The sequence below is a fragment of the Rousettus aegyptiacus genome, unplaced genomic scaffold (assembly GCF_014176215.1).
Source record: "Rousettus aegyptiacus isolate mRouAeg1 unplaced genomic scaffold, mRouAeg1.p scaffold_m13_p_14, whole genome shotgun sequence".
NCBI lineage: Eukaryota > Metazoa > Chordata > Mammalia > Chiroptera > Pteropodidae > Rousettus > Rousettus aegyptiacus.
Genome location: NW_023416289.1, coordinates 48,232,576 through 48,258,224, shown reverse-complemented (window position 1 = coordinate 48,258,224; position 25,649 = coordinate 48,232,576). Strand labels below are relative to the sequence as shown.

The 25,649-nt window shown below is 47.4% G+C and overlaps 1 protein-coding gene across 2 annotated transcripts in view; it reads right to left on the bottom strand.

Moving 5' to 3' along the window:
- The window catches only part of SCAPER (S-phase cyclin A associated protein in the ER), a 197,247-nt gene that overhangs the window by 12,182 nt on the left and 159,416 nt on the right, over positions 1-25,649 (bottom strand). For both annotated transcript variants that reach the window (XM_016125783.2, XM_016125786.2), the window contains exons 27-29: positions 23,706-23,861; positions 10,049-10,286; positions 6,391-6,540 (exon numbers count right to left, since the gene is read on the bottom strand). In XM_016125783.2, the coding sequence (XP_015981269.2) occupies positions 6,391-6,540; positions 10,049-10,286; positions 23,706-23,861 (544 nt within the window). The remainder of the gene's footprint in view (positions 1-6,390; positions 6,541-10,048; positions 10,287-23,705; positions 23,862-25,649) is intronic.

The following is a 25,649-nucleotide window of genomic DNA, read 5'->3' as shown; positions in this document are numbered from 1 at the left end:
GTTTTAGAAAGCCCTGCACCTTTATTTACTTTTTTTCCCTCAGAATGCCCTTTGCTGTGTTTCTAGACACTTACATCACTGTGACCCCAGTCCCGTGCTTGCCATGGACCAGAAGACAGAACCAGCACATAGCATCGCTGGCTCCAGATGCAAGAGCAATTGTTTAGGCAAAGACTGACAGCTGTGAACCCCCAGTTTACAACAGCTTCAAGGCTGTCAGCTCCATGGGGACAGGAGCGTGTCCCTTTTATTCACTGCTGTACCCCTGACAAATAACAGGTGCTCGGTAACCATCTGGGGATGAAAGAATGAGGGCTAGCTCAGGTCCCCAAACCTGACTCCAGGGGACTATACCCACCAACCACATCGAGCCCTGGGCCTACTCACCCCAGGCTGTCAGTGGCCTCAGATGACATGCTTTTGGATCTGCAAGAACAGCGAGCTGACTGGGCACCTGGGCCAGCAGCCTACCGAGGCCAATAGCCTCCTGGCACAATGGCACAGGGGGCAGGGGGGAACAGGGTGGCTCCTTCCAGCAAGCCACTGAGCTGGGCTGTCCAAGCTGAGGCCACAGGCTCTGTCAGTCAGTCAGGGTGGCAGGGTGAGCGGGGCAGCAAGTCAGGCGGAACGGATGCAAACAGTTAAACCTCACCGAGGCAAATTCTTTATGCCGAAAAATTCTTTTGTTTTTCTCCTTTTCTTGTCAGAGACAAGACATCCTCAACAGAGGAGCAAAAATAGGTGTCTAGACATCTAAATTCATTAAAACAGACAGCCCAGAGAGTCTGTAAATCATTGGAACAAAGCATATTTTTCTAGCAGGACAGAAACAAAGTAGTTGTCACATTCCTCCCTCAGAACAGGTCCTGCTGCAGCCGGGTGGCCGGGCCAGGCCAGCACACGTGGCTCCAGACAAGTCACATCACACCTGAAGCCCAGGCCCGAGCCTGGAGGCCAGTGGCCTCTGTGAATCCCTGTACGACAACAGCATGCCGCCAGCACACACACCTCGCTTCTCTAGGTGACTTAGAGGCAGAGGTGGGAGAGCGTGCAAAGGGCTTCATTTAAATATCACAGGAGAAGAATCCGAAGTCTCTCCACACACGTAATCCAGTCCAACTCAGAGCAGAGATAGGCACATTTCATCGGCTAGCACTGCAGACAAGAGTCTCCTGCTCCCAAACCAGCATCAGCCACCAGACAGGTTGTGAGGATGGGGCAGGAGGTCGGCCCCTGGGCAGCAGCCTTCCTCCTGGTGGTCTCTGGGCTCCCTGCCGAGGACCAGCAGAGTGTCACGTCACGGGGGAAGAGTGACGTGACGGGGAAGGGTACAGCCAGGATCACGGCAAGAGGCTGAAGCCAAGAGCCAGAGACTTGGCCTGCATGAGCTCTGGGAAGCTGGTGGTTCTAGAAAGACAAGAACTTTCCTGATGCAGTAGTGAGGGGCTGTCCTGTGTCCCTCCAGGGAAAATGGGCGAGAAGGTCCCCAACTGGCTATTCTCTGCTCCTCTGGGAAAGGGGCTCCGTGCTGGGACCAACGCAGAGGCTGCAAGGAGGCTCTGCGGCAGGCCCTGCATCCAACAGTGTCTTGCATATGCAGGGAGAAGCTGAGAACCAGGGCCCCCCACTAGGCCTGGGCTGCCCCAGCCACCCACAGTCTACACAGCGTGGTGGACTTCAAGACAGTCCGAGCACATCGTCCTCCCGCTGGTAACCTGGAGCAATTCATCCCTTGTCCTCTCTGGCAATGAGGGAAGTCGGACTAGACGGATGTTCTCTGAAAGTCTGTGGACATGTAGAAACACAGAACCCTGTGCTACGAGCACTCACACACATAAGCGACGTGTGTTGCCTATACCTGTACAGACATCACATTTGAATATGGTAAAAAAAAGAAAAATCTTAGAATGTTTCTTTTCTCAAGGATGGAAACAGTCATCGCATAACATGCGGTGCCCAAGCTCTTGATTAGTAACTGCTCTGTTTCTAATCCAGCTGCTGGGACAATATGAGCATCACAGGCTAACAGGATGTGTGTGGGGGGCAGGGCGGTGGCAGGACCGTGGTGACGCTTTTGAACATGAATGCTCCGAGCGAGCATCAGACCTGTCTGGTGAAGGACTGTGTCGAGCCTCCCTCGCCACGGGGCCTCTGGCTGCTGTGAGGACGGCAGGGTCAATAGAGGCAGAGCCCAGGCTGATGGACGTCCTGGTCATCCCAACAGCAGCCAGAGTGCACAGACGCGTTCCACGGAGCATCTGCGGGCTCGCCAGCACTTGTCTATGACAACTTTATTTAATCACAAAAATATAATAGTTGTCAAATCTTTTTGTAGTTCAGTTTACTGCTTTCTCAAGTGAGATAAATGGTCTCTCAGATTCTCCTGCTTTCATCTCGCTGCTCTGAGTGCAGGAGGATAAGGTTCCAATTAAGGCCATTAAATGCTCACACTGATTCATGTGAGCCATTTTCCGTTTCTTTTCCTAAAACAGCCTAGGAGCTCCCCTGAGTTGTCTGTTGTGTGTGCTGAGCTTGGTACTTGCCCCCACAGAAGAGAAGGACTGTGGTGTGAGGTCCCCCTGCTCCTACTTCGGTGGCCCAGGGAGGGAAGTGGAGATTCTCCTCCCTGTCTCACTGACTGCACAGCCGAGGCTCGTCCTCTGGCATCTGACACAAAAAAGCATCGTCAAAGGTCAAACTCAAAACCTCAACTACAGACAGACTCCGGGTATAAAGGCAAGGCCACCTTAACTGGCCTGCCGCAGCAGGAGGGTCTGCTGGAGTCACGGCGAGTTGGGATCAGGAAGGACATCCCTCCTCAGGTGGGTGGCTCAAGCACATTCGCCAGTCTCAGCCCTGAGTGTCTGCGCAGGAATCAGGCCACCCCCGAAAGTTCCGAAAACTCGGCACGGCATGCCAGAAAGCTGCCACTTAACACACGCTCGACTTCCCGCACCACCAACAGCCACACCAGGAACAGCTCTGCGACCTGGTCTGCAGAGAACTATCTGAGGCGAGGAAAGCAGACAGAGTTTAGGGACAGTTAGTCAATTGATGTTTGGATTTTCTCATGAAGTCATCAAATTACAAAGATGCAGAGAATGGCATCACACAGCTCAGACAGAACCTAGTTCTGAGAGCCTTGCTGCCCAGCTTACTTCCCTGCTCTGATGTCCCCAGGGCCTTCGGGAGCCTCTAGAGCAGTGCAGAGCAGGTGCATGGGGGCAGGACTGGCGGAGGGGACCCTTTCTTTCCACTGGCACGAAGGACTCGGCTTCGACTGCTGGAGCGATGCAGTCTCTCCAAAAGTCGGCCTCCAACTAAAATGAATTTGCAAAGGTCCTCATTCCCAATACAGTAACACGCAGGCAGTCAAATCATCTGTCATTCGAGCTAATTTAATTATTGGGCCCCATTTAATTATCCAACATGAAATGTAAATAAAGTGAAGGGCTGACAGCACATACTAATTATGTTCATTATAATAATTAAATGGGAAGAAATTTAGAAAGACTCGTGAAAGTGCCGTATAATACGAGGAAGCGTTTGATTAAAAAAAAAAAGTTTTAATTAGAAACTGCAATCAGCACAGGATGTTTTTCTCTTCTGAAATTACCCTTGCTATCACAGGGCTAAGTCCTTCCAGTTAACAGACTAAATGGGAGCAAATAAAGAGTGCATGTCCTTTATGCAAAGCAGCTACCAGTAAAACAGCCTGTCTGATAATGACAAAAGCTGTCTTCACAGGAGGAAACACCCTCTCCTTCGGACACACAGGCCCTGCAAAGTCATGTGACTTCTGACTAGTAATACAGAAACACTAAATGACTCAAGCATCCTGATTTCTCCTTTGCAATTCCTGACTGAGAGGAAACGGCACCAGGTTACACTCACTTCCGTAAGGACAGAAGTGAGATGGAAGGGCACTAACTGGTCCAGCCGTATGGGGCAGGGCCCTGCCAGTTCCCTCCATCGCAACGTGACGGAGCTTGCTGAGCTGTCTCAGCCCTTCCAGGATGAAGGCTTCATAAACACGTGGTCAAAGCTAGGAAGCAATCTCACGACTGTGCTTAGCACATAGCCCCTCAGCCAACACTCACTCGGCAAATTACTGGATTTTAGGGAGTAAAAAGGAAATTTAATAAATCAAGTTTTTGAAATGACAATAACCAGCTGTTTAGTTATAGAGAAGTTTCCAATTCTACTGGGACATGAGCAGTTGTCACCCTAGCAAGCTGGAGGCAGGGGCATGGAGCCTGGGCACAGAGCCCGGCCATGAGCTGGTGGGTGAGCCCCCTGCGCAGGTGATACGAATGTGGGTAGTGGTGGCAGGCCACCGTGAGGCAGCTGACAGCTCGCCTGTGAGTCTCCGCTCCCGAGGGCTTGCCACTGGGTCCCTCTGTTAATACAGAGGAGCCAAGGTCTATCCAAAGCTTTTAAGGGTGAGCTGTCATGGCGTGGCAGGCAGTTCATGAAGCCACCTGGTGCTGACAGAATCTGCAGTAACATAGGGAGGATCTGAAAGCCACGGGATGGCCTGGAGTCCTCATGAAACCAGAATGCTCTGTCTATGGTTCTAGCCTCAGCATTTAAAATGACACAGATTCATAGGGGACAGCACCTAGTATAATACACTTTTCTTCAAACATTTTTATTGCGATAAAACATATAAACTTGTAACTTACCATTCCAGCCACTCCTAAGTCTACTGTCAGTGGCATCACACACACTCACAATACCGGGCGAGCACCAGCACTGCCCCTTCCCAGAACCGACCTGCCTCCTTGTGGACTCACAAAGCTCAGGCCCCAGAGGGGACATGATTTCTCTAAGATCACACAGCTAGTGACAGAACTGGGGTCAGAGTCCAGGTCTTCCTTTCGCTATATAAGAACACACTCATTACACCTTCACGGGATGTTTATGGGCCTCCTGGGTAAGGCGCATGGGTACGTCCCAGAAGCTTCCCAGTCAGCATCGGACTGCGGCAGGGCAGCTTCTCGGCGTGCTGTCTGGGTACATGAGCACTGTCTTCTATTCTGGAACCAGCCCTGCCCAGACACGCCTCCAAGATCACCAGCACACATCTGGCCTATGACATACCGGATTTTCTTAAGCAGAGTGAAATGGAATGAAATGAATACTGAGCCGGGCTTTGTAAGACCTGGGTTCTAATCCCAGTCTACTAGGGTTCTTTTTGCCATTTCAGGGGGCTGGCTTCACCTCTGAACCCTGATTCCTCACCTGCCTATGAGGCAGGAACAGTCCCTGTACTTACAGCCTCACTGGAGTAAAGGAGTTCCCAGGGACCACACATGCCAGAAGTTTGCAAATACCAGGGGTTACACCTAGAAACCACATCTCCATAAAGTGCAGCATCTCAGTATTGGACAATGACCGTCATTTGTATCAGTTTCTAATTTCTCCCTCACAGTGACCTCACCTCCCCACGCTGATCTCCAAACCCCACTGCGTCTTCCCCACCTGACAGGCCACGGGGTTTCTGTCTCCTCCTTGTACTGCTTCTGCGCGCACTGTCCGTTTCCTCTGTGCTTTCCTGTCCCTGCTCCCCACTCGATAGATACTTCACCATTAGGTCAAAATTGGTTCTCACGCGCCACCTCTAAGTGCCAGTTCTCCCAACCCCATTTCCCATTCACTCTGGGGAGCCCAGAGATGCTCGAGACATGTGTTTATCTATGGAAGAGGATTAATTTGTGATCCAGTTTCAGCAGAAAAATTATAAAATCCCACACAATTCTGAGTTTAGAGTTGGTTTAAGCAGAGTGTCACACCATCCTTAAATGTGGATGCGCTGAAGGAACCGCAAGCGAATAAAGTGAACCTCATCTGAATGGAGCCAGGAGGCTGGGAGAGGAGTCTCGCCCACCACCATCCAGCATTGGTCACACACGCGGACAGAAGGTACATCCCTTGCAGTCCCTGCACCTCTGGCAAGAGCTCCCTGACTTTCCTGCCCCAACAGGAGGAAGAAAGGTCTTCTCCTCGCCCAGCAACCAAGGCAGCCAATGAAACCTTGCTGCTCAGCCAGTGAGACGCCATCGCCACCCCGAACTCCCGCTCACCTCCAATGGACTGCTGTTCGAAGCCCCCCGCCTGCCACGCCTCCTTCTTTTCCTCTATAATGCAACATTCCCCACCTGTGCCGGAGTGGTCTGTAGTTTTTCTGCTATAGCTCTGAGAGGAGGCCCTTGTGCTCACCCGGTGCTGACCAAGTCTCCTTGTAGAGACATCGTAAACACAACATGAGAGCCTGTGAAGGGCCTCAGGAAGGAAAGAAGGTTCTGGCAGGCCAGACTGCCTCCTCTCACCCCAATACCTCACTCTTAGTGCTGGGGAACAGCCTCGGGGACCCTCCGGGCCTCTTACCTGGTTATCGGGGTGGTTGACAGTGAAGAAGCCCACGCAGACGATGACCTCATGAAGCAGGCTTTCACAGGAGACTTGGCTGCAGTGGCCCAGGAGGGAGCTGGCGATGTGCCGGAATGCAAGAGATAAGCCCTCCGCCCCTACAACAGACTGGCACAGACAAGGGGCAGTCAGACCCCTGGCCCAGGTGAGGACGGGCCCTGAGTGCTATGGCCACGGTGGGCGCAAGAGAAGCATGACAGGTGCCTGGGTGCCAGACTGAGCAGCCCACCTGCGCTCGGGGATGCTGGTGCTAACAAGGGACTGCAGCACATGCAGCGTTTAACGTGAAAAGGGGTGGAAAAGAGAACACAGCAGACCAAATCCCTGCACCGCAGAGGTCAAGACGCCTAGCAGTTATTTCTTCCACTTTTAATAAACTATTTCTGCACTGTATAATTAGTTTCACTGTAAAACATTTTTGAAAATACCAAAATACTAAAATTCACCTGTAAATCTAACACATCGCTGACTTCTCATTTTTTTTTTTTCCTGGAGAAAATATTTTCTTGTACACAAGGATAAAAATACAATTCTAATTATTTACTTATGTTCAAATAGCAAAGAAATACAAGTAACGACTAGCTGTTATTCAAATAAACAGCTCTGTAAACCCAAGGCTCCCAAAAGAACGTAAAAAACACGACCACCATCCCCGTACCCCAAAACAAGCTGGCCGTGAAGCCCTCCTGGCTCCCTGGCTTCTGGGGCCCTCTCTGCGCCGGCGCAGGGCCATGGGTGGTAGGTGATGCGGGAGGGGCGCCGGGTCTGTCTGTGCGGCTTGCAGCTTCTATTTAATAAACATGTCAGACAGACAGAGCGACAGGAGGGCAAAGGGGAGAGGCAGCCCGCACTCCTGCGAAGCCAAACCCTGCTGCCAGCCTGTGGGAAAAGTCAGAGTTTTAACTGCGCATCTTCATCTGAGGCCTTGGCCGGCTTGAACCAGGTCACACATGCCACAGCTTGGACCTTTCAATGCGTTCACGGCGCCTGACAGCAGGCAACAATCCTTTCAGTGGAAAGAAAATCACTGCTCAACTTTAGAGTGTGGCCGTCTCGGTTTTACTGCCCTGAGACAAAATGTTTTTCAAGCCCCAAAGAGACTGCAGGAGTGCTTTGCTCCTTTAAATCAAGTCGTGACACCTTCTCGGCTCAGCCCCTATTTAATTAGTTGCGTCCAGCCCGCTGTGACCCAGACCTCTGTCTAACCTTCACTGACAAGAGTGGGTCAGAGGGCACGTAAGTTTGAATATAAAAATTAAACCAATTTTTCAAGGAACCTACATTTCCTCTTTAGCCAGAATTAATTGCCAAGTCAGTACATTGATTTGTTTCCTGAGACCACCTTCAATTGTGAAAACTGTCAAAGCATATGCAATATACAGCACGCTGGACCTCAGGGCCATCTGTGCCAGTATGAATTCAGGGTGAAATCAGACTCTGCTGAGGTGAGGAACTATTGTGACGGCCTTATCACTGTACAGTGAGGTGGAAGCAGCTCCGAAAACATGCTAGGGTAACTTGCAGCTGCGTCCACATGACAATGAATGCACAGGTTTGGGGCTGAAGAAGGCTGGGGGCCCTTGGACTGCTACACCCAGCACTTAGCTTCTGACTCGGCACCTGCGAGCGGCCTGGGTAAGCTGTTCACCTCCATAGGCTGGGCCAGCCCACACTTCTGGGGCCTACTGGGCACCAGCTAGCCCAGCACCCGCATCTCACCGACCAGGAGCAAGGTCCCCGCAGGCATTCCCCTCTGCGCTCTGGTCAAGGGGAAAAGGGAACCTGGGAACAAAATCTGGGGGGAGAATGAGAACAGCATGGGAAACTAAGCAAAACAGAATAAGATAGGAGAGTCAGAAGAGAGACAAAAGAAAGAAGTAAACACAGGAAGAAAAGAAATGAGAGAAGCGTAGAGCTGCGTGAAGGACAGAGAAGCAAGCAGCAGAGGTGTAGAAAACTGAGGGGAGGCAGCCAAGCGAGGACGTGCCACTCCACCTGGGGGGGCCGGGCACGCTGCAACACCCTGGCACCACTCCGCTATTTTTCTTGCTTTTTTTTGGCAAAAGTGGTTAAAGGTGGGTGCACATTTTGGGCTGGATGTGGCAAGCAGCTGGAGAGCAGAAATCTTGGTTTTTATCTTATTTTGACATGAAGGGCTCCACAAAGCAGCTTTGGACTTTTTCTAATTATTGGCCAGGGTGCCTAATGCAAGTTAGAGAGCGGGGCTGCCTGGACCCCGATGGTGCTCCTGCGGCTCTCTGATGTGTAGATGCTTGTGTGTGACGAGGGCACACCCCAGCAGTCCCCCACAGGACTCATGAAACTAGAAGCTAAGAGCCAGCTTTTGGTATGTGCGCTCCAGAACCCCTGATAACAAAGGGGATCGCCCTAGTGGGACCAGCTGGGGGGCAGACTGCTGGTCTCCTTATTCTCAGGACATAAAATTAGCATCTCCTGCTTCCCAAACTGTTTCCAGACGGAACACAAGGGGCTTGGGCCTTTGTAAAACACAGATGCTATGCTCGCCCCAGAGACGAGAACCACTGGCATCCTCTAGAGCAGATGGCTCCTACTTCAGCTGTGGCTGTAAAGTAGAGTGTCACACATTTTGTAATTACCACCTAAGGCTGGTTCAGCTGCTCTGGAAACTAAGAAGCATTAACCCTGAGGTACAGATATCTGTTCTTGTGATGGATAAACTAACTGTATGAAGTTAAAAGATAATGGATCCAATGATACAACAAAATCGCTCATTTCCTGTCGTGAACAAAATGACCGGAAGATGTGAACTGCACATTTGTCTTTAGCCACAAGACAGAGGCGTTTCTTCCACCTTGGAATGGCCGAAGACCACCATTTTCATACATTTGCGTCTCTATAACCTCTGTCCATCTGAGCAAAGCAATCCATCTGACTTACAGGTTTACCATCTGCCAAGTTTGTTCCTTTTTTGATGAAATCACTTGACAGTTAATGAACTGAAAGAAAAAGTCTCCTGCTTGGAGGTTGTTCGGTTACACAGGCTCAGTGTTTCTGCAAATTAAATTTCCTACAGGAAAGTAACCTGTTTCTAAGCTGACAGTATTACAGCATACAGCAGCTTTTCTTTCTTTAGCTATAAAAATTTACAGGGATTTGCAAACTAACCAGGCGGTTACAATGGATGCAAATCAGTTAAAAATCATCCATAGAAAATTGTATCAATCAAATAATTTACCTAATTTTGGTTCTGTTTAGATAATAAACCACTACTTTCCTTAATATTAAAAGGTGATGGGATGGTAATGCCTTTCTCTAAAGAAATCAAGACAGAAGACTCGTAAGTGGCAGAGCGCTACGTAGGCTTCGGGGTCAGAGAATAATGGGCACCAGTCCTGGCTCAGCCATGTGTCCCCTTTTCTATCTGTAAAATGGCACAATAACATTTTGCAGGGTAGTAAGGAGAATAAATGAGGAAGCATATACAGCATCTGAAAGAGTTCAAGAGCAACTTAGTAAGTGGTATGCATTCTAATTCCCTTCACTGGAGCCCATTCCTTCAGCCCAGCAGAGAGGAAGACCCTCGCGCCACACCCACACTGAAGTGCTGTCTCGCGTGGCTCACACCAACACTAACCTGAAATGCAGGCAGGTCGAGAGCAGCGAAGCTGTTGAGGAAACGTAAACTCTGAGTGGCCACTTGCACCGTATTCTGACTGTAAGTCTCCTTGGGGCTGGCGGTGCTGGGGTCTGAGATGGCGCCGTGGAAGAGGACACAGTAGAGCATGTGCAGGACCCCAGCAAGGTCAGTGGCCTGAAGCGCAGCTGTCAGTCCCGTGGGATCCTGGCGATTACTGTCAAATATGCTGTATGACCTGACAAGAAACATTCAACCCTTTAAATGGACTCAAAGGATGTTAGCATTTCTATAGGTCAAATGGGACAAGAGGAGCAGGGCAGATGGTTAAAAGCAAAGCACCTGAACTGTGAGGTGAGGTCATGAGCCCTGAGGCTCGAGCCTCCCCCAGGGCCAAGTGACTCTCCCCTCCCCAGAGCCCAGGCCGCCCTCGGACCCTCCACCTCTGCCTCCGGTGCTGACGCTGTCACCACCCTCCTCACCCTTTGTAGCCCAGACAGCCAAGTCCATGAGGGCTGCTGGGACAGGGACCAAAACCAGCATGGCTTCCATTCTGGACACACAAAGGGCGTCTTCTCAGGGGAGGCGACCGCCAGGAAACAGGAGGCCTTGAAGACCTAACACAGGGCCAGTGAACTACTTCTGAAGGCATTGTTCCATCATTACAGGGGACCGGTGGCATGACCTGTGGGGCCGACTTCCAAGGACAAGCAGGGGCGAGGGCCGATGAACCCCTAGAGTCGACCGTGAAGCCCTAGGGCTTTGCTCAATCCACCTCACTCCCAAACTCAGGTTCCAGGAGAGTCCAGGGACCAAGACACTGCAGTGTCAGTCATCGTGGCCACCACGCATTCATTCACCCTTTTTTCTAGAAACTGCCCCCAGATTTCTGTCTGAGGAACCACCTTCCTTCCTCACAGCCATCGTGCTGCAGGTGGCCTGTTTCCATCACTCTGGCTCGCAGGTGCAGAGGCCTAAGGTAAGCTGCATATTTCACGTCTGACTTCAGCATGGATCAGGGATGTCACATGTCACAGTTGAAGCCACTGGAAAGGAAGGAGACTCTTCCGCTGAAATGCTTGGAAAGAAGCACTTTGTTTTTCCTTCACTGGGTTTGAATCTGAGAGACACTAGGTCTGAGGCCACTGCAGCTGCTGGCCCTACATGCTGCACCCACCCATCCTTGGGTCACTCGGAGCCAACCCGCATGGGCCAGCGCATTCCATCACCGGACACAGCCTTTTCTCAGGAAGGGCAGTTACGAGTCCCTGTTCAGTGTCTTCCTTTGGTCTGGTGAGATCTGCAAATACTGAGCAGAGGTGTCTTTGTGTTTCTGGCGAGGGATGAGACCTCTCCCCATTTTTAACGCTAATACTGGTCTCCCTCATTTCTGTGGCTGTTGCTACTGTTGTGGTTCTTTCCAGCTGGACCCTGGAATAGGAGAGAAGCAGCAAAGAGCTCTGCCTGTCTCACTCACTTCCCAGAAGTGCTTAAGAGATGACACTAATCAAGTAAGAACTCTGACGTCCTGTTTGGCAAATTTCTAGATCTTGTCCAGTTTTCTAATTCGTAACTTTTTTTTCCCAAAGGGATTATTTTATGCATCTAACTTGCTAGTTGCATCAAGTAGTTTTACTCATAACCACAATAGGCATTTACTTCCAGAGTGTCCACTGCTTCTGGTATTACTGAAAACCTGAGATGACACTGTATACCTTGCTTTTCTCAAGGAAGCAGCTCTCTTAAGAAATGCTGTCCCCTCATTTACATGGCAGGATCTGCTAAGCACACTCCCATCTCTCACCTCATCTCAGCCTTAGTTTGTCCCAGCTGGTAGAGAAGGAAGTATTCTCCTTACTGCACACACAAGGCAACTGAGACCTAGGGAGATCAGGTGAGATGGTTCAGGTCACATGAATTCGTTAGTGGCAAGGGCAGGGGGATCATTGAGGACTTTTGACCCTTTAAGGGCAGTGCTTTGTCCAGGGACAAGAACATGCAGGCCAAACAGGAGGCGACCTCTTCCCTTGTCCCCATGTCTTCACACAGAGACTCTAATACAATCTTGTATCATCATGGAGAGACACGTTCTATGTGACTCGATGAAAATAAGTTAAGAAATGACATTTATCTGCTCGTAGGAATATCTGAACCATTACATGTGCTGTGAGCTAATGTCAGTTGGCTCTTCCATCCTGCCACTACACCTGGAAGAGCAGGGGTCGGACCCTGACTGAAGTTGGGAGTACAAATTACTGCGTCTACGTTTATCATACAGGTTCCAAGGAGGGCTCCATTTTCTTAATGTTGACTGCCTTTTAGAACTAGAGACAAGTCAGAAGACATTTCTCCCTAAAGCTAATTCCCAATAGGCTTTCAGAACCTTGGGGATGAATGACATCATTGCTGGTGACGACAATTTTGCTGCTGTGATCCATAAGGCTGACCTCCCCTTTACTGCCTGTTCTGTTTACATTTTTATCTATCTATCTATCTATCTATCTATCTATCTATCTATCATTATTTTAAGGCAAGGCAACCCTTGGTTGACCTCACAGATTGCAAGGACCTTGTCAGCTTACAATCCCTTATTTAAAAAAAAAAATTTTTTACACCTATTTTTAAAACGTCTTTTTAGCACCTGGTCTTCCTAGATGGTCTCCCATCCAAGTACTAACCAGGCCCGACCCTGCTTAGCTTCTGAGATCAGATGGGATTGGGCTTGTTCAGGACTGCCTGCGCTGTTTTTAAACAGAATATCAGCAAATTCAAATACAGACATTCAGGAATACTTTATCATTTAAACACTTCATAATACTTAATCTTTCCGAGCATGTATTAAATGACATGAATTCACAGCTATTACTTCTTCAAAACAATCAATGCAAAAAAGAAAAAGTGAAGTGATCAGAATAGCTCTTCTCTCCACCCCACCCCATTATTTAGGAGAATACTAATCACAGATTGCAAAGCAACACATCCCAGGATCTTCTGCAACATTCTCCTGATGAAACAAGAATGGTGATTCAGAAAAATCAACTAAATAACCATTCTGAACTCAGATGTGGATGGAAATGGTTCAAAATGCATAATCCTGCTTCATGCAAAGGAAGATCAGTTAAAGTGAGCCCACAGACTCTACCAGCAAAGAGGAGGGTGGGGCTTGCCTGCCGTTCGTGGCTTCCACAGAACTAATAGAGTCTTGACAGAACTTCACAGAATGTTTACTTTTGATTTAGTCTGAAATACAATTTGTCCACGAATAGGCCACTGGCTTCCGTTGGTCTTAACTGCCTGTTATAATCACTTTAAGCCTGGGTGTTTATGATAAAAAAGTAAAAGGCCTTATTCATATGAGGCATGGGTTATAAAGTTTTTTAAAAAGAATACATGGAAAATATAAAAAATCAGATCTGAAATTTTGTATTTTACATTCTGAAATCTCAGTTTTATCAGCTTTTAAAGTTTTTTTGTTCAGTTTCTAGGACTAGAGATCTCAGTGGTATAGTCACTTCTATTCATTAGAAACTAGATGTAGTGAGGAAAACTGGCCAGTCGCCATGTCCTGAACAGCACCTGAAAACCCAGCCTTGCTGTCAAATAAAGTGCAACTGGGTAAAAACACAGTGACTCGTGTGGGCATGAATCAAATGCCATCTGTCCCATCTTTCTATTTTAAACCACTAGGTATGCACCAGGCCTGGTAACTGCCCCAGGAAGCAGCTGTGACAGTCCCAGACACAACAACCCCATTCCCCCATCTGCTCCCGACCCCCAGCCCCCACATCTCTGGCTTGGTGACATTACCCTCATCTTCAGTCCTGATGACCCTCCATGCTGCTCTCCCAGCTTCTTGGGTTTGGGCTTTGTTCACCCTTCAGTCCTGGAATCCCAGAGGCACACTGTGTGAACCTCCCATTCTGACCCCCGAACCCAGAGGACTCGACTCTAAGGTGTGTGAGGTGCTGGGAGTGGGTGGGGTTATGTCGCTGTCTCTCCCGACAGTAGATATGAACTTCACCGTTCAAGAACTGAATTGGAGGGATTCCAGTTTCAGGCTCTTTCACTCTGGGAGACTCTGGGAAGGCTGACCTACACCCGCTGATACACCACTCATCAGGCTCTGTGCCGAGCATGGGGACAGGATGCTTTGTCACATGCTCTCCATGTAAAAGGCCACAGTACCAAAGCTCCAGGAACAGTGACCACCTGTGACATGTAGAGTTGAAGAAAACAGGCACCTGACCTAGGGGAGGCTGTGGTCACCCAGGGGCACATGGGTGCAGCAATGGACAGTATACACAAGGGTTGATTTCTGGGCTCTCTATTCCATTCTGTGCTTTATGTGTCTGCCTTCGTGCCAGGACCACACTGTTTTGATGAGCTCTGGAGTAAGTTCTAAAACAAGGAGGTGTGCGTCCTCCAGCTTTGCTCTTTTTAAAGGTCATTTTCACTGTTTGGGGTCCCTTGAAATTCTAACAGGGTTGCAAGGAATCTGTAGATTGCTTTAGGTAGTAATGACATCTTAACAACATAAGGCTTTTGATCCATGAACATAAGGTGTTTCCACTTACACCTTCTTTAATTTCTTTTGGGAATGTTTTTTACTTTTAATTGTACAAGTATTTCACCTGCTTGTTAATTCCGAAGTATTTTACTCTTTCTGATGCTATTATAAATGGAATTGTTTTCATAATTTCCTCTTCACACTGCTCATTGTTAACATATAGAAACGCAACTGATTTTTGTGAGCTGACTTTGTATTCTGCTATTTTGTTAAATTCATTACTTAGTTTTAATAGGGGTGTCTTTTTTTGGTGTGTAATCTTTAAGATTTTCTTCATATATGATCAAATCATCTGTGAACAGAGATACTTTTACTTCTTTCCTACTCATTGGAATGCCTGTTATTTCTTTAGAACTTCCGGATGTTTGCCAAACACAAGTGGTGGAAGTGGGCAGTCCTGAGTTGTTCCTGGGTCCGAGAGGAGAGCTTTCATTCTTTCGCATTGACTGTGATGTTCCCTGTGGGTTTTTCATATGTGGCTTTTGTTATGTGGGGGTAGTTTCCTTCTACTCCTAGTCTGTAAAGTTGTTTTTTTTTTTCTTTAATCATGAAATGGTGTTCAATTCTGTCAACGGCTTTTTCTGTACCAATTGCGATGACACGTCTTCTTCCTTCGTCCTGTTAATGTGGTCTATCACACTGGTGTTCATCTGCCAGTCCATCCGCATCCTAGGAACAGAACCCACCTGGGCATAGCGCGTGACCCTCTTAACGCGCTACCGAGTCTGGTTTGCTAGTATTCTGTTGAGGATTTTTACATCAATGTTCATAAGAGACATCGGTCTCTCTTGTGTGTTTGCCTGGCTTTGGTATCATGTGTCTATGAGGCTGACCTCACAGAATGAGTTAGGAACTGTTCCCTCCTCTTCAATTTTCTGGAAAAGTTGAAGAAGAACTGGTGTTAGTTCTTTAGTTGGTAGGAGAACACAATTTAGGTTGCTTCCTGAATCTGTGTCTCCTGGGTTGCAGTTCCTTTTTGCTCTAAGAAAAGCCTTTTATTCCTTTCTTTAAAATTGTTTGGTAGAATTTACAACTGAAGCCATCAGGCTCAGGTCTTTCCTTGTTTAGAGATTTTTGATTACTGACTCAATCTCCTACTTAGAGGTCAATCCAGATTTTCTGTTTTTTTGGTGATTTAGTGTTAGTAGGTATGGTGTTTCTAGGAATTTGCCCATTTCATCATCTAAGTTATCCAATTTGTGGGTATACAACTGGTCATTCATTCGCTGTACTCATAATCCTTTTTATTTCTATAAAATCTTCCACAGAATCAGCAATAATGTCACCACTCTCATTTCGCCCCCACCTCCAGTTTCACTGAGGTATAACTGACCAACAAAACTGTAACATATTTAAAGTGTACAGCATGACTTGATATACGTATACACTGTGAAATGATTCCCACAGTCAAGTCAACACATCCTTTACTGCACAGTTACTTTTTTGTAGAAGGACTAAAATCTCTCTTACTGAACTCCAAGTACACAATACTGTACGATAACTACACAAAGACGGCATGCTCCCCAAATGTGTGGGCTCCTCACACAGCGGCCATGCTAACCTCCCCTGTGTTGCTCCAACTTCAGCGTGTGCTGCCGCAGTCAGCGCTCTGTTTGCATTTCTGATTTCAGCAATCGAAGTCTTTTTCTCTTTTGTTCCTTAGTTCATCTCCCTGAAGGTTTGTCAATTCTGTTGCCCTTTCAAAGAACCAGCCTTTGGTTTCATTGATTTTCTCTATTGTTGGTTTATTGTATTTTCTCTACCTCTGCTATAGTCTTTATTATTTCATTAGTTTGTTCTTCTTTTACCAGCTCTTTAAGTTATAGAGTTAGGTTGCTGATTTCAGGTATTTCTTGTTTTCTAATGTAAATGTTTATACCTAGCCACTTCCTCTTCCGCAGCACTTTTACTGTGTCCTGTAAGTTTTGATGTTGTGTTTTCGTTTTCATGCGATCTGTATTTTCAAATTTCCCTTGTGATTTCTTGATCAATTTGTGGTTTAAGAGTGTGCTGTTTAATTTCCACAAATTTGTAAATTTTCAGTTTATACTTCTGTTATTGATTCTGAACTTCATCCTGTGATGTTTGGAGAAAATACTCTGTATCATTAAATTCTTCATGCTACTGGAACTTAAACTGGTGGCCTCACATCTGGTTTGTCCTAGATAATGCGTCATGACGCCTTGAGAAGAACGTGGATTTTGCTGTTGGGCAGAGAGCTCTGGAGACGCGTTCTTCCACCTACTCACTCTGACTCATTTGGCAAATAGTTATGAAGGACTTACTTTATGGCAAGCACTATTCTGGATTCAGAAGTGAAATCTATGCCCTTCTCCTCATGAAGCTTACCTTTTAGTGCAGAGAGATATGACACAATTTGTTTTTTAATAAAAAACTAACTGCATATGTTCAGGACAGGAAGAGAGCGACTGACAGGGTACAAGAATATAGCTTTAACAATAAGTGTGGGCAAAGACATACAAGGTTAGCTGCCCACCAGTTCCAATGGGGAGAGAGTGCTACTTGGTTACCAACAAACATACTTCAATTCTGACTGAATGAGCAGGAGAATGTTGTCCACTATGGAACCACTCTGGGGGGTGGGGGTCCAGCACTGGCTACCATACTACATCCGGGACACGGGTGTGCCAGAAAGCCCCCAAGAAAAGGGACCTGTGTAGTAAAAGTATATGGAAACAATGTCACCCGAGGAGCAATTGAAGGAATTGGGAAATTTATCTTGGAACCACAGGACAGAAAGGTCATCTTCGAACTGCACACACACAGTTATTTATGACCCCAGAGGAGAGTGGTTACCTGATAGCAGATATTAGATAAATGTCAAGAAATTTTTGTAATTAGAACACCCCAAAATTAAATGGGCGGTTGGTGAGTTATTAAATTCTTCCTTATCCTAGAAACTGTGGAGGATCACACCCACTGAAGTGGCAGAGGACACTCATAACTCAGCTGGGCATGGGACAGGATGACGTCCGAGATTCTGTTCAACCCTGGGATGTTGTAACAGAAGTGAATCTACTTTGAAAATTATAGTCAGTCTCTCTCTGTCTCTGTCTCTCTATCTTTCTGTCTGTCTGTCTGTCTCTCTGTCTGTCTGTCTCTCTCTCTCTCTCTCTCTCTCTCTCTCTTTCACACACACACACACACACACACACACACACACACACACACACACACACACAGCCCCGTATTTTACGTACGTGATAAGTGTTGGAAATAGCTTGTTTAATACAGATCTGATTTGAAGCCCTGCTAGAGAGAATGGAAATGACTTAGTGAAGAAGTGAAAGCGAGAGAAAACAAAGTGGAAAGATGTATGTGTGAGCACATAACACAGTCTGGATATCTGGTGAGAGGAGGAAAAATGTCAGGACAGTGAGAGTGAGATGAATAGGTGGGGTGAGGCAGGCTGGCACTTGAAAGGGTTTCCAAAATATCTGATTGTGAGTTTCAGATGAACTCAAAGAGGAACTTCTGAGAAGGAAGCCTTTCTGGGAAGAGAAGTGACGGATGATGACGTCACATGGACACTGTTGGCTGTTCAAGAGCAATAACCTGAAAGAGGCTGGGAAAGAGGAAACCAAAGGGATAGCAATAGAAATGGAGGATAAAGGGTGAGGCCACCAAAAAGAAACTGTGGACTCTGGGCTCCGGCAGGGGTCTCAACGGAGGCCTAAGAAAGTGGAAGATAAAGAGGTAAAGGGTTCAGGACACTCTGGAGACGACTAGAGGTACACGGAAGAAAGGGCAAGGAAGGGCACGAGGCTGGGTGACTAGAGTAAACGTGGTCTAGATCTGGGGACCGCAGGCCAGGGCTGCTGTCGAGAGCATCTCACAGGAGGGACACTTCTGACCTCGGCAGCTGTGAGACAGCACAGGGTGCTGTGCTGACCTGGGCCAGCCTGGCTGACACTCTGGGCTCCCCTGTAGGGTCTGGCAGTTAGGTGGCAGGCGCCCTGCCAGGGACTCTGCAGTGCCCCCAGTGAAGGCGCTGCTTCTGCTGTCCTGTCAGGGGCTTCAGGGCGACTGCAGCACCCTCCTGACCTTCCCTGTTCTGTTCTGGCCCCTGCGATCTTTTCCATGCAGAGTATACAGAGCCTCTTTCTATTCTGTAAGTAACTGGTCGTGTCACTCTTCTGCTTACATTCCTCTGGTGGCTTCCCAGCACGCTTCGGAAAAAAACAGACATCTCTCTGTCCTCATCTCTTGGCCTTCGCCTCTCTGACTTCACCTCTTAGCGCATTCTTTCTTGCTTGTCACGTGCCAGCATCTTGCCTTCTGCATCTGGGACACGCCCACTCCAGATACCTGCATATCGCCGACCGGCCATTCTTCTCGAGGAGAACACTGTTCCCTCACTCTTTCCATGACTGGCTCCTTCTCGGCTTCAGTGTCATCACCCTAGAGAGCCCCTCCTTGGCCGTACACTGACAGAAGGCCCCGTAGAAGTCACTCCGCTCTGTTACCTTGCTTTATTTTCTCATATCGCTATCACTAGCAAAATCATCTTATTTGTCTTTTTTTCCTATTAGACTGTAAGCTCTGTAAGAGGGGGTATTTCGTTCACCACTGGGTCCCTACTACCTTGACAAGTGACCAGCACATAGCAAGTGCTCCACACACGGTAATGAACAGAAAGTTGCCAAACCAGAGGCAGGAAGTGAGGGAGAGTTGATCTGAGCCTACGCAGAGAGAACCCATGGGAAGGTCACCAGGTAAGAGCCTGCACGAACCCCAGACGTGTGTGAGCAGCACCCAGAGAGTGTCAACCTCCAGCCTTCAACTCTTCGGAGGACAGACACCGTGAACAAAGATAAGCCCTCCTCTCGATTTTTGTGACAGAATTCCTGACACAAAGATCTGTGAGATTAACAGACTGTTGTTCAGTGCCACTAAATTTAGGGGTAGCTAGTTACAGAGCCACAGTTACTGCAACGGGAAGAGAGGGCAGAGGAGGCTGTGCGGCGGGGTGAGCCCCGAGTTCAGGGAGCACAGTGTGGACAGGTTGGTCTGGGTGCTGTCAGGGAGCAAGAGGGTCCTGTGCTGGACGGGGTCGGCATGGACACTGCGGGCATTAAAACTGCTCAGTGACAGAAGAGGCTCCCTGTGTGAGTAACACACTCCCTGTCCATGGAGATATTCGTAGGTGGTCTGGATGAGGTTACTAAAGATATTGCAACTTGAATGGAAAACTGGATTGAAGTGACTTTAAGGTCCCTTCTAGTCAAAAGAATGTGACAGCAGATTAGGTCTGGGGTACGAGGGAGAGAGATGAGGCAGAGGTGACGTTGTCTGGGGCCTGCTGGCAGGTGGATGGGTGCCACATGAAAGGACAGACTATGAGAGGGCTCACGAAAATCTCCTTCCTCCCCCTTTCCCACCTTGCCCGGATGACTGCTAATGATCTCCCTCCTTCCTACGACATTCCTATAATACATTCTGCACCTGAGACCTGATCAATGCTATAAATAGGGTTTCTGGCACGCCACTTCCCTGATCAAAGGCTTTTAATGACAACACTGCCACCACCACATCTCGGCAAATCATCTTATGTAGTTCACATGTTAATTCTATGCTGTCATCTCATCTGAACCTCCTAACAGTCTGGGAGGCACTAAAATCACCACTACGTACATCTCAAAATGCAGCTAAAGTAAGTATTCTATTCATTTTCGTATTTTCTGGTGATGTCTTTGATTATGCTTTTTTCCTCTTTTACCTTTTTCTCAACTCTAAAGGTTCCTACCCTTTCCATCTTTCAAGGCCAAGATTCAATTTTACTCGCTCTAGAAAACATCTGATTTTTGCAACTAAGAACCATTTCACCTCTGAACTCCAGCAACGGTGATGCAGTAACCATAGCCAGGCGCCGTGCTGGACACCCTCTGTGTGTCCTCCACCCTCTCAGTCCCTCTCCATCCTACGCCAGGGATATTCGGAAGTGCATCTTCTTTCCCCTACTAGCTTATAAGGTTCTAGAGAACAGGACAGATGTCTGAGTCACTTCTGCGTTCTCCCATGTCTAGCATGGGGCCGGGCACAGAGCAAGTGCTACATAAATATTTGTTTAATGAATGAATGAATAATTCAGGCAGGCAGAGTTAAAGTTTACCTTTGTGTGAACAAACGGCTTTCAAGCACCCTTAAGCACTTGAGAAGCACTCACTCATAGCCACATAATTAATGGGCTAACTTATAAATCAGTCTTACCTTTTTATGACATAGGTTTCCAGGGATCTTGGCTAGAACACATTTTGCTAGTATAGTTTATGGATATGAAAATGAAAACCACGAACACATATTACGACAAACTTCTTTTTGTGTAAAAATATTCTAGAATTCAGAAAAGTCTTCACCAACCAATAAGAATCAGCTGGGTTTTACAAACTCCTCTGTCTTCTATGCGGTCACAAGGACTGTTGACTCCTTTACTGTGGATCCGCTGCCTCCTGGCCCTCTTGCTGCAGTGCCTACTGCAGTTAGGAATCTAGTAAATGACTGCTGATTAAGTGAAAGGCCTGTGTTGGCTGCAATTTACGATCATTCATTTCTGTTCTGATCCCATTAGTTCGGCCAAGGAGTCAGCACCTAAGGGGGACAGTGAGCCTCAGCCAAGCGCGTCAGGGAAGGCCCTGCCCCGAGACTGGACAATGACCCTTTTCTCTTTTTGTAGGACCAAGAATGGAAAACTGCTAATAGTAAAGGCCAAAAAAATAGGTATTTCTGAAAGTCCTATTACAGACTGTTGAATTTTGTTTAAGTAATTAAGAATTATAGTTTGTGAACAATTCACATGAAAATTCTGGAGTGATCCTAACAAAATCAATCCTTTTCCAAGACGATCACAATTTCAATTTTTACTTAAAGAAATGCAAGTTCATTGTTCAAAACTAAAGCCTAGTAAAAAAAAAATCAGTTAGTCCTTTTTTCTCCCATATTGAAACAAAGATTAACAGCATAAATTCTGACACCAAAACTGTCTTTCAGAAAACCTAAGTAAAAATTAGAAGATTAGGGGCACAAAAGGACAGGCGTGCAAAGGCAGACCTGCTGTAATTGCCTTCACAAAGGCCGGGCCACCAGCAGACTGCAGAGTGTTTACTCAAAGCCCTGTGCCATCAGTTAGGGTACTTAATTATCTCAGGGTCGGCCAGCTCACAAGAGGACATTTTTGAAGGCTCCCCTTTGTCTCTTATTCCTGCTGGTCACAAAAGGGCTCTGAGGGCAAGCCTTCCCCAACGCTCTGGCCCTGGCTATCTTCTCCTGGGGGCCCGAACAGGCCTTATGTGAACTGCTCTGAGGAAACAACCACCACACCACCTTCCTCCCCAGACTGGGCCATGACCTTGGGCAGGAGCTCTATTTAACATGGGCAACACAGTGCTTTCAACAGGCTTAGAAATATAATTTCCGCGAAGAAATGTGACGCGGTATGAAATGGTCTGTAACCGTCAGAGGCCAACAATCTAAAGAGAAAAAAAACCCTCCACTCCTGTGCCTGGCGGTGTCTGGGGAACGTGAGAGACGGAAGAGTGAGGGGAACGGCAGCAATCACAGCTCTTTCTCCCCGGCTCTTTTCAGAGAAGCAGCTTACACTGACACTGCTATGAGTTCCCAGAAAAGCTAAGCCAGGAAACCACCTGGACCTTTTCTCAAGAATAATCTGCTTTTGTAGCAAGGCTTACTAACAGAAATTTGCTGAGTAATTGAGATTGGAGAAGGAAATTACATTGGGAAAAAATGGATTAAAAATTCTTAAAAACCACCAAGAGTTAATCATTGTCTTATTTAAAATTAAGTTGTATAAGTGCATAGAAATAATCACACCTCTCTCCACACACACACACACACACACACACACACACACACACACACACGGGTTGTACATAAACTTTCTACATATACAGACTTTAGTCTACTTGGATAACCCTCAGGCTTGTCTAGGAATAAAGCCCATTTTCCTCCGTGGAGAACTGCTTAGAACCTCTAGACGATACCACCTACCGCTAACAAAGGTCAAGTCAGAAATGTAGGAGTTGTTCTAGATTCCTCTTTCCTTTTGCCCTGCACGTCACCAAGGTCTGTGCCACCTCCCGTACGTTCATTCTGTCCCCTCGATGGATTTGCCCCTCACTCTTTCCACTGTCCCTCAAGCCCTAACAGTTCTCGCCTATGTCATGCAAGAGACCCCGCTGCTCTTCTGCCTCTGGGCTCAGGCCGGTCCAGTTACTTGCACACTCTTCATGAGCGATCACTCTGTGACAGAAACGTGGCCCTGTTGCTCCCTTTGAGACAATTTCAGGGGCCTCCCGCAGCTCCAGTCGGGTCTCCCTTTAAGCCTCCCAAGAGTTAACACCTAGTATGTCACCCCCTGCCATCATCCTCTCCTAAGGCTACATCAAACCGAGCAGGAGACATCGTCTTTGCCCAGATCTCTTGGTTTGGGTTATCCGCAAAGGGACCCGGGAACAAGGACAGGGTGTGGGCCGTTCATTTGTGAAAACGTACAGAAGGGAGGGACAGCAATCCAGGGTGTGTTAATGGGCAGGTGACCGTGGGCCTCCCAGGGACTGCTCAGAACACACCTCGGGACTGTCCCGTAGAGGGTCAGAGCGGAGCTACTACCATCAGTTTTGTGTCGGAGAGCCCTTCCTGGGGGTGCTAAGTCCCTTGCACTTCTAGCCATCTAGCAAACAGCTTCTTGTCCAGAGAGCGCCCTCAGGCAGAGAAACACAGGAAGCCATTAGCAGGTGACCTCCTGGTGGGCGAAAGACATGGGTAACAACCGCTACCTCACACAGGGCACACGAGACGCCCTTTTCCTCAGGCGAATGCCTCCCTCACTCATCCTCCTAGGCCCTGTTCGTTCAACCCCGCGGCACCCTCCTTGACCTGTGAGGTGCTCTGCCTCCTCCTCGGTGCACCGTCCTATCTGCGGCCGCGGTGCCAGAGCCATCAGCCTGCATATCTGAGCCCACACCGCATCCCTAGGGAATGACCCCACGACAGGCAAAATGCAACAGATGCTTTGAAAGTTGAGTCTCGAGCACCATCAAGTAGCCGCCTTACCTTCCGGTGACCGCGAAGCAGAGCGCACACACTGCCTGCAGGAGTCCCGCGGCCTGCTGCAGCAGCACTGCCACCCTGGGGTCCTCGTCCACTGGGCCTTGTACGGAGAGGAAGCAGCCACAGAGCTTGTCGATCAGCCCTGCATTCACCACGTAGCTAGAAGTGGGAGAGGGGTGTGTCATCAATCTGCGCAGCTGGCAACCTCTTCACCTGCAAAGGTGAATCTTACCGAACACAGGCTTAGACCCTTCAAACGAGCAAACTACACGGGTCTGAGTAAAGCGTCTCAAGTAACAATCTCCTTGAGAGTTAGATTTGAGTAATCAGGAAACGAGCCATAAAGAAGATGTAACATTTATCAACATATATACGCCCAACTGAGGAGCGCCAAATTATACGCAGTCATTAATGACAAACCTAAGGGACAAACAGATAGCCCCACAATGACAGTGCAGATGTCAGGACCCCACTTACACCAATGGCCAGATCACCCAGACGGAGAGGTGAGACAGGAACACTGGTCTTAAATGATATGTCAGACCTGACGGGCTTAAGAGATATTTACAAAACTCTCCATCCCAAAGCAAGTGGATATGTAACACTCTCAAGGAGAGACCGTGTGTTGGGACACGAAACAAGTCTCAATTAAATTTAAGAAGACTGAAATCATTTCAAGCATCTTTCCCAATCTCAGTGATATTGAACTAGAAATCAACCACAAGAAGAACCATGGAAAAATCACAAACACAGGGAACTTGAACAACGTGCTGCTCAACAATCATTGGGTCAATGAAGAAATCAAAGAAGATATAAAAAAATACATGGAGATAATCAAAAATGGAAATTCCACATACTAAAATCTATGGGATGCAGCAAAAACATTTTTAAGAGTGAAGTTCATAGCGATACGGGACTAGCTCAAGAAACCAACAAACAAAAAATCTCAAATGAACAATCTAACATTACACTTTAAGGAATTAGAAAAATCACAAATGAAGCCAAAAGCTAACAGAAGAAAGGAAATAGTAAAAATGAGAGAAAAATAGAGGTTAAAAGACAAAACATTACAAAGAGTTCTTTGAAAAGATAAAGAAAATGGACGAACCTTTAGTTAGTAAGGAAAAAAGAGAAGACTCAGATAACTAAGAAATAAAAGAGAAGTTACAATAAAACCACAGAAGTATAAAGGATCTTATAAGAATACTACGATAGGCTAATGCCACCAAACTGGACAACCTAGAAGAAATGGACAAATTCCTAGCTCATATAACCTTCACAGACTGAATCATGAAGACGTAGGAAACCTAAACAGACTGATCACTAGTAAGGAAATGAAACGGTAATCAAAAGCCTCCTCAAAAAACAAAAGTCCAGGACAAGACGGTTTCACTGGTAAATCCTACCACCATTTGAAGATGTAAATCATTCTCAAACTCTTCTGAAAAACTGAAGGAAATGCCCAACATTACCCTGAAACGAAAGCCAGGCAAGGACGACACAAAGAAGGAAAACTACAGGCCAAAATCTCTGATGAACATAGATGTAAAAATCCTCAACAAAATACTAGCGAATCGAATACAGCAATATATCATAAGGTTTATATGCTACAGTCACATGGGAGTCATTCCAGGGATGCAAGGACAGTTCGACATCTGCAAATCTATCACTATAATACACAACTTCAACAAAAAAAAGGATAAAATTCACAGTCAACTCAACAGATGCGGAAAAAGCCTGTGAACACCACCTGGATGAGGAGAGAGAAGCGACACACGTCAGGGCAGTGTGCCCTGCTGCAGCTCTGCCACAGGGGAGAGGCTGGAGGACAGAGTGGAGCCCATGCGGGAACTCTTGCCCCTGATTCTACAATGCTGCAGACGTATATGACGAGGATGCCCAGGTTGCAGCAGGGAGGAAAATGAGGTTTCTGGTAGGTTCCAATCT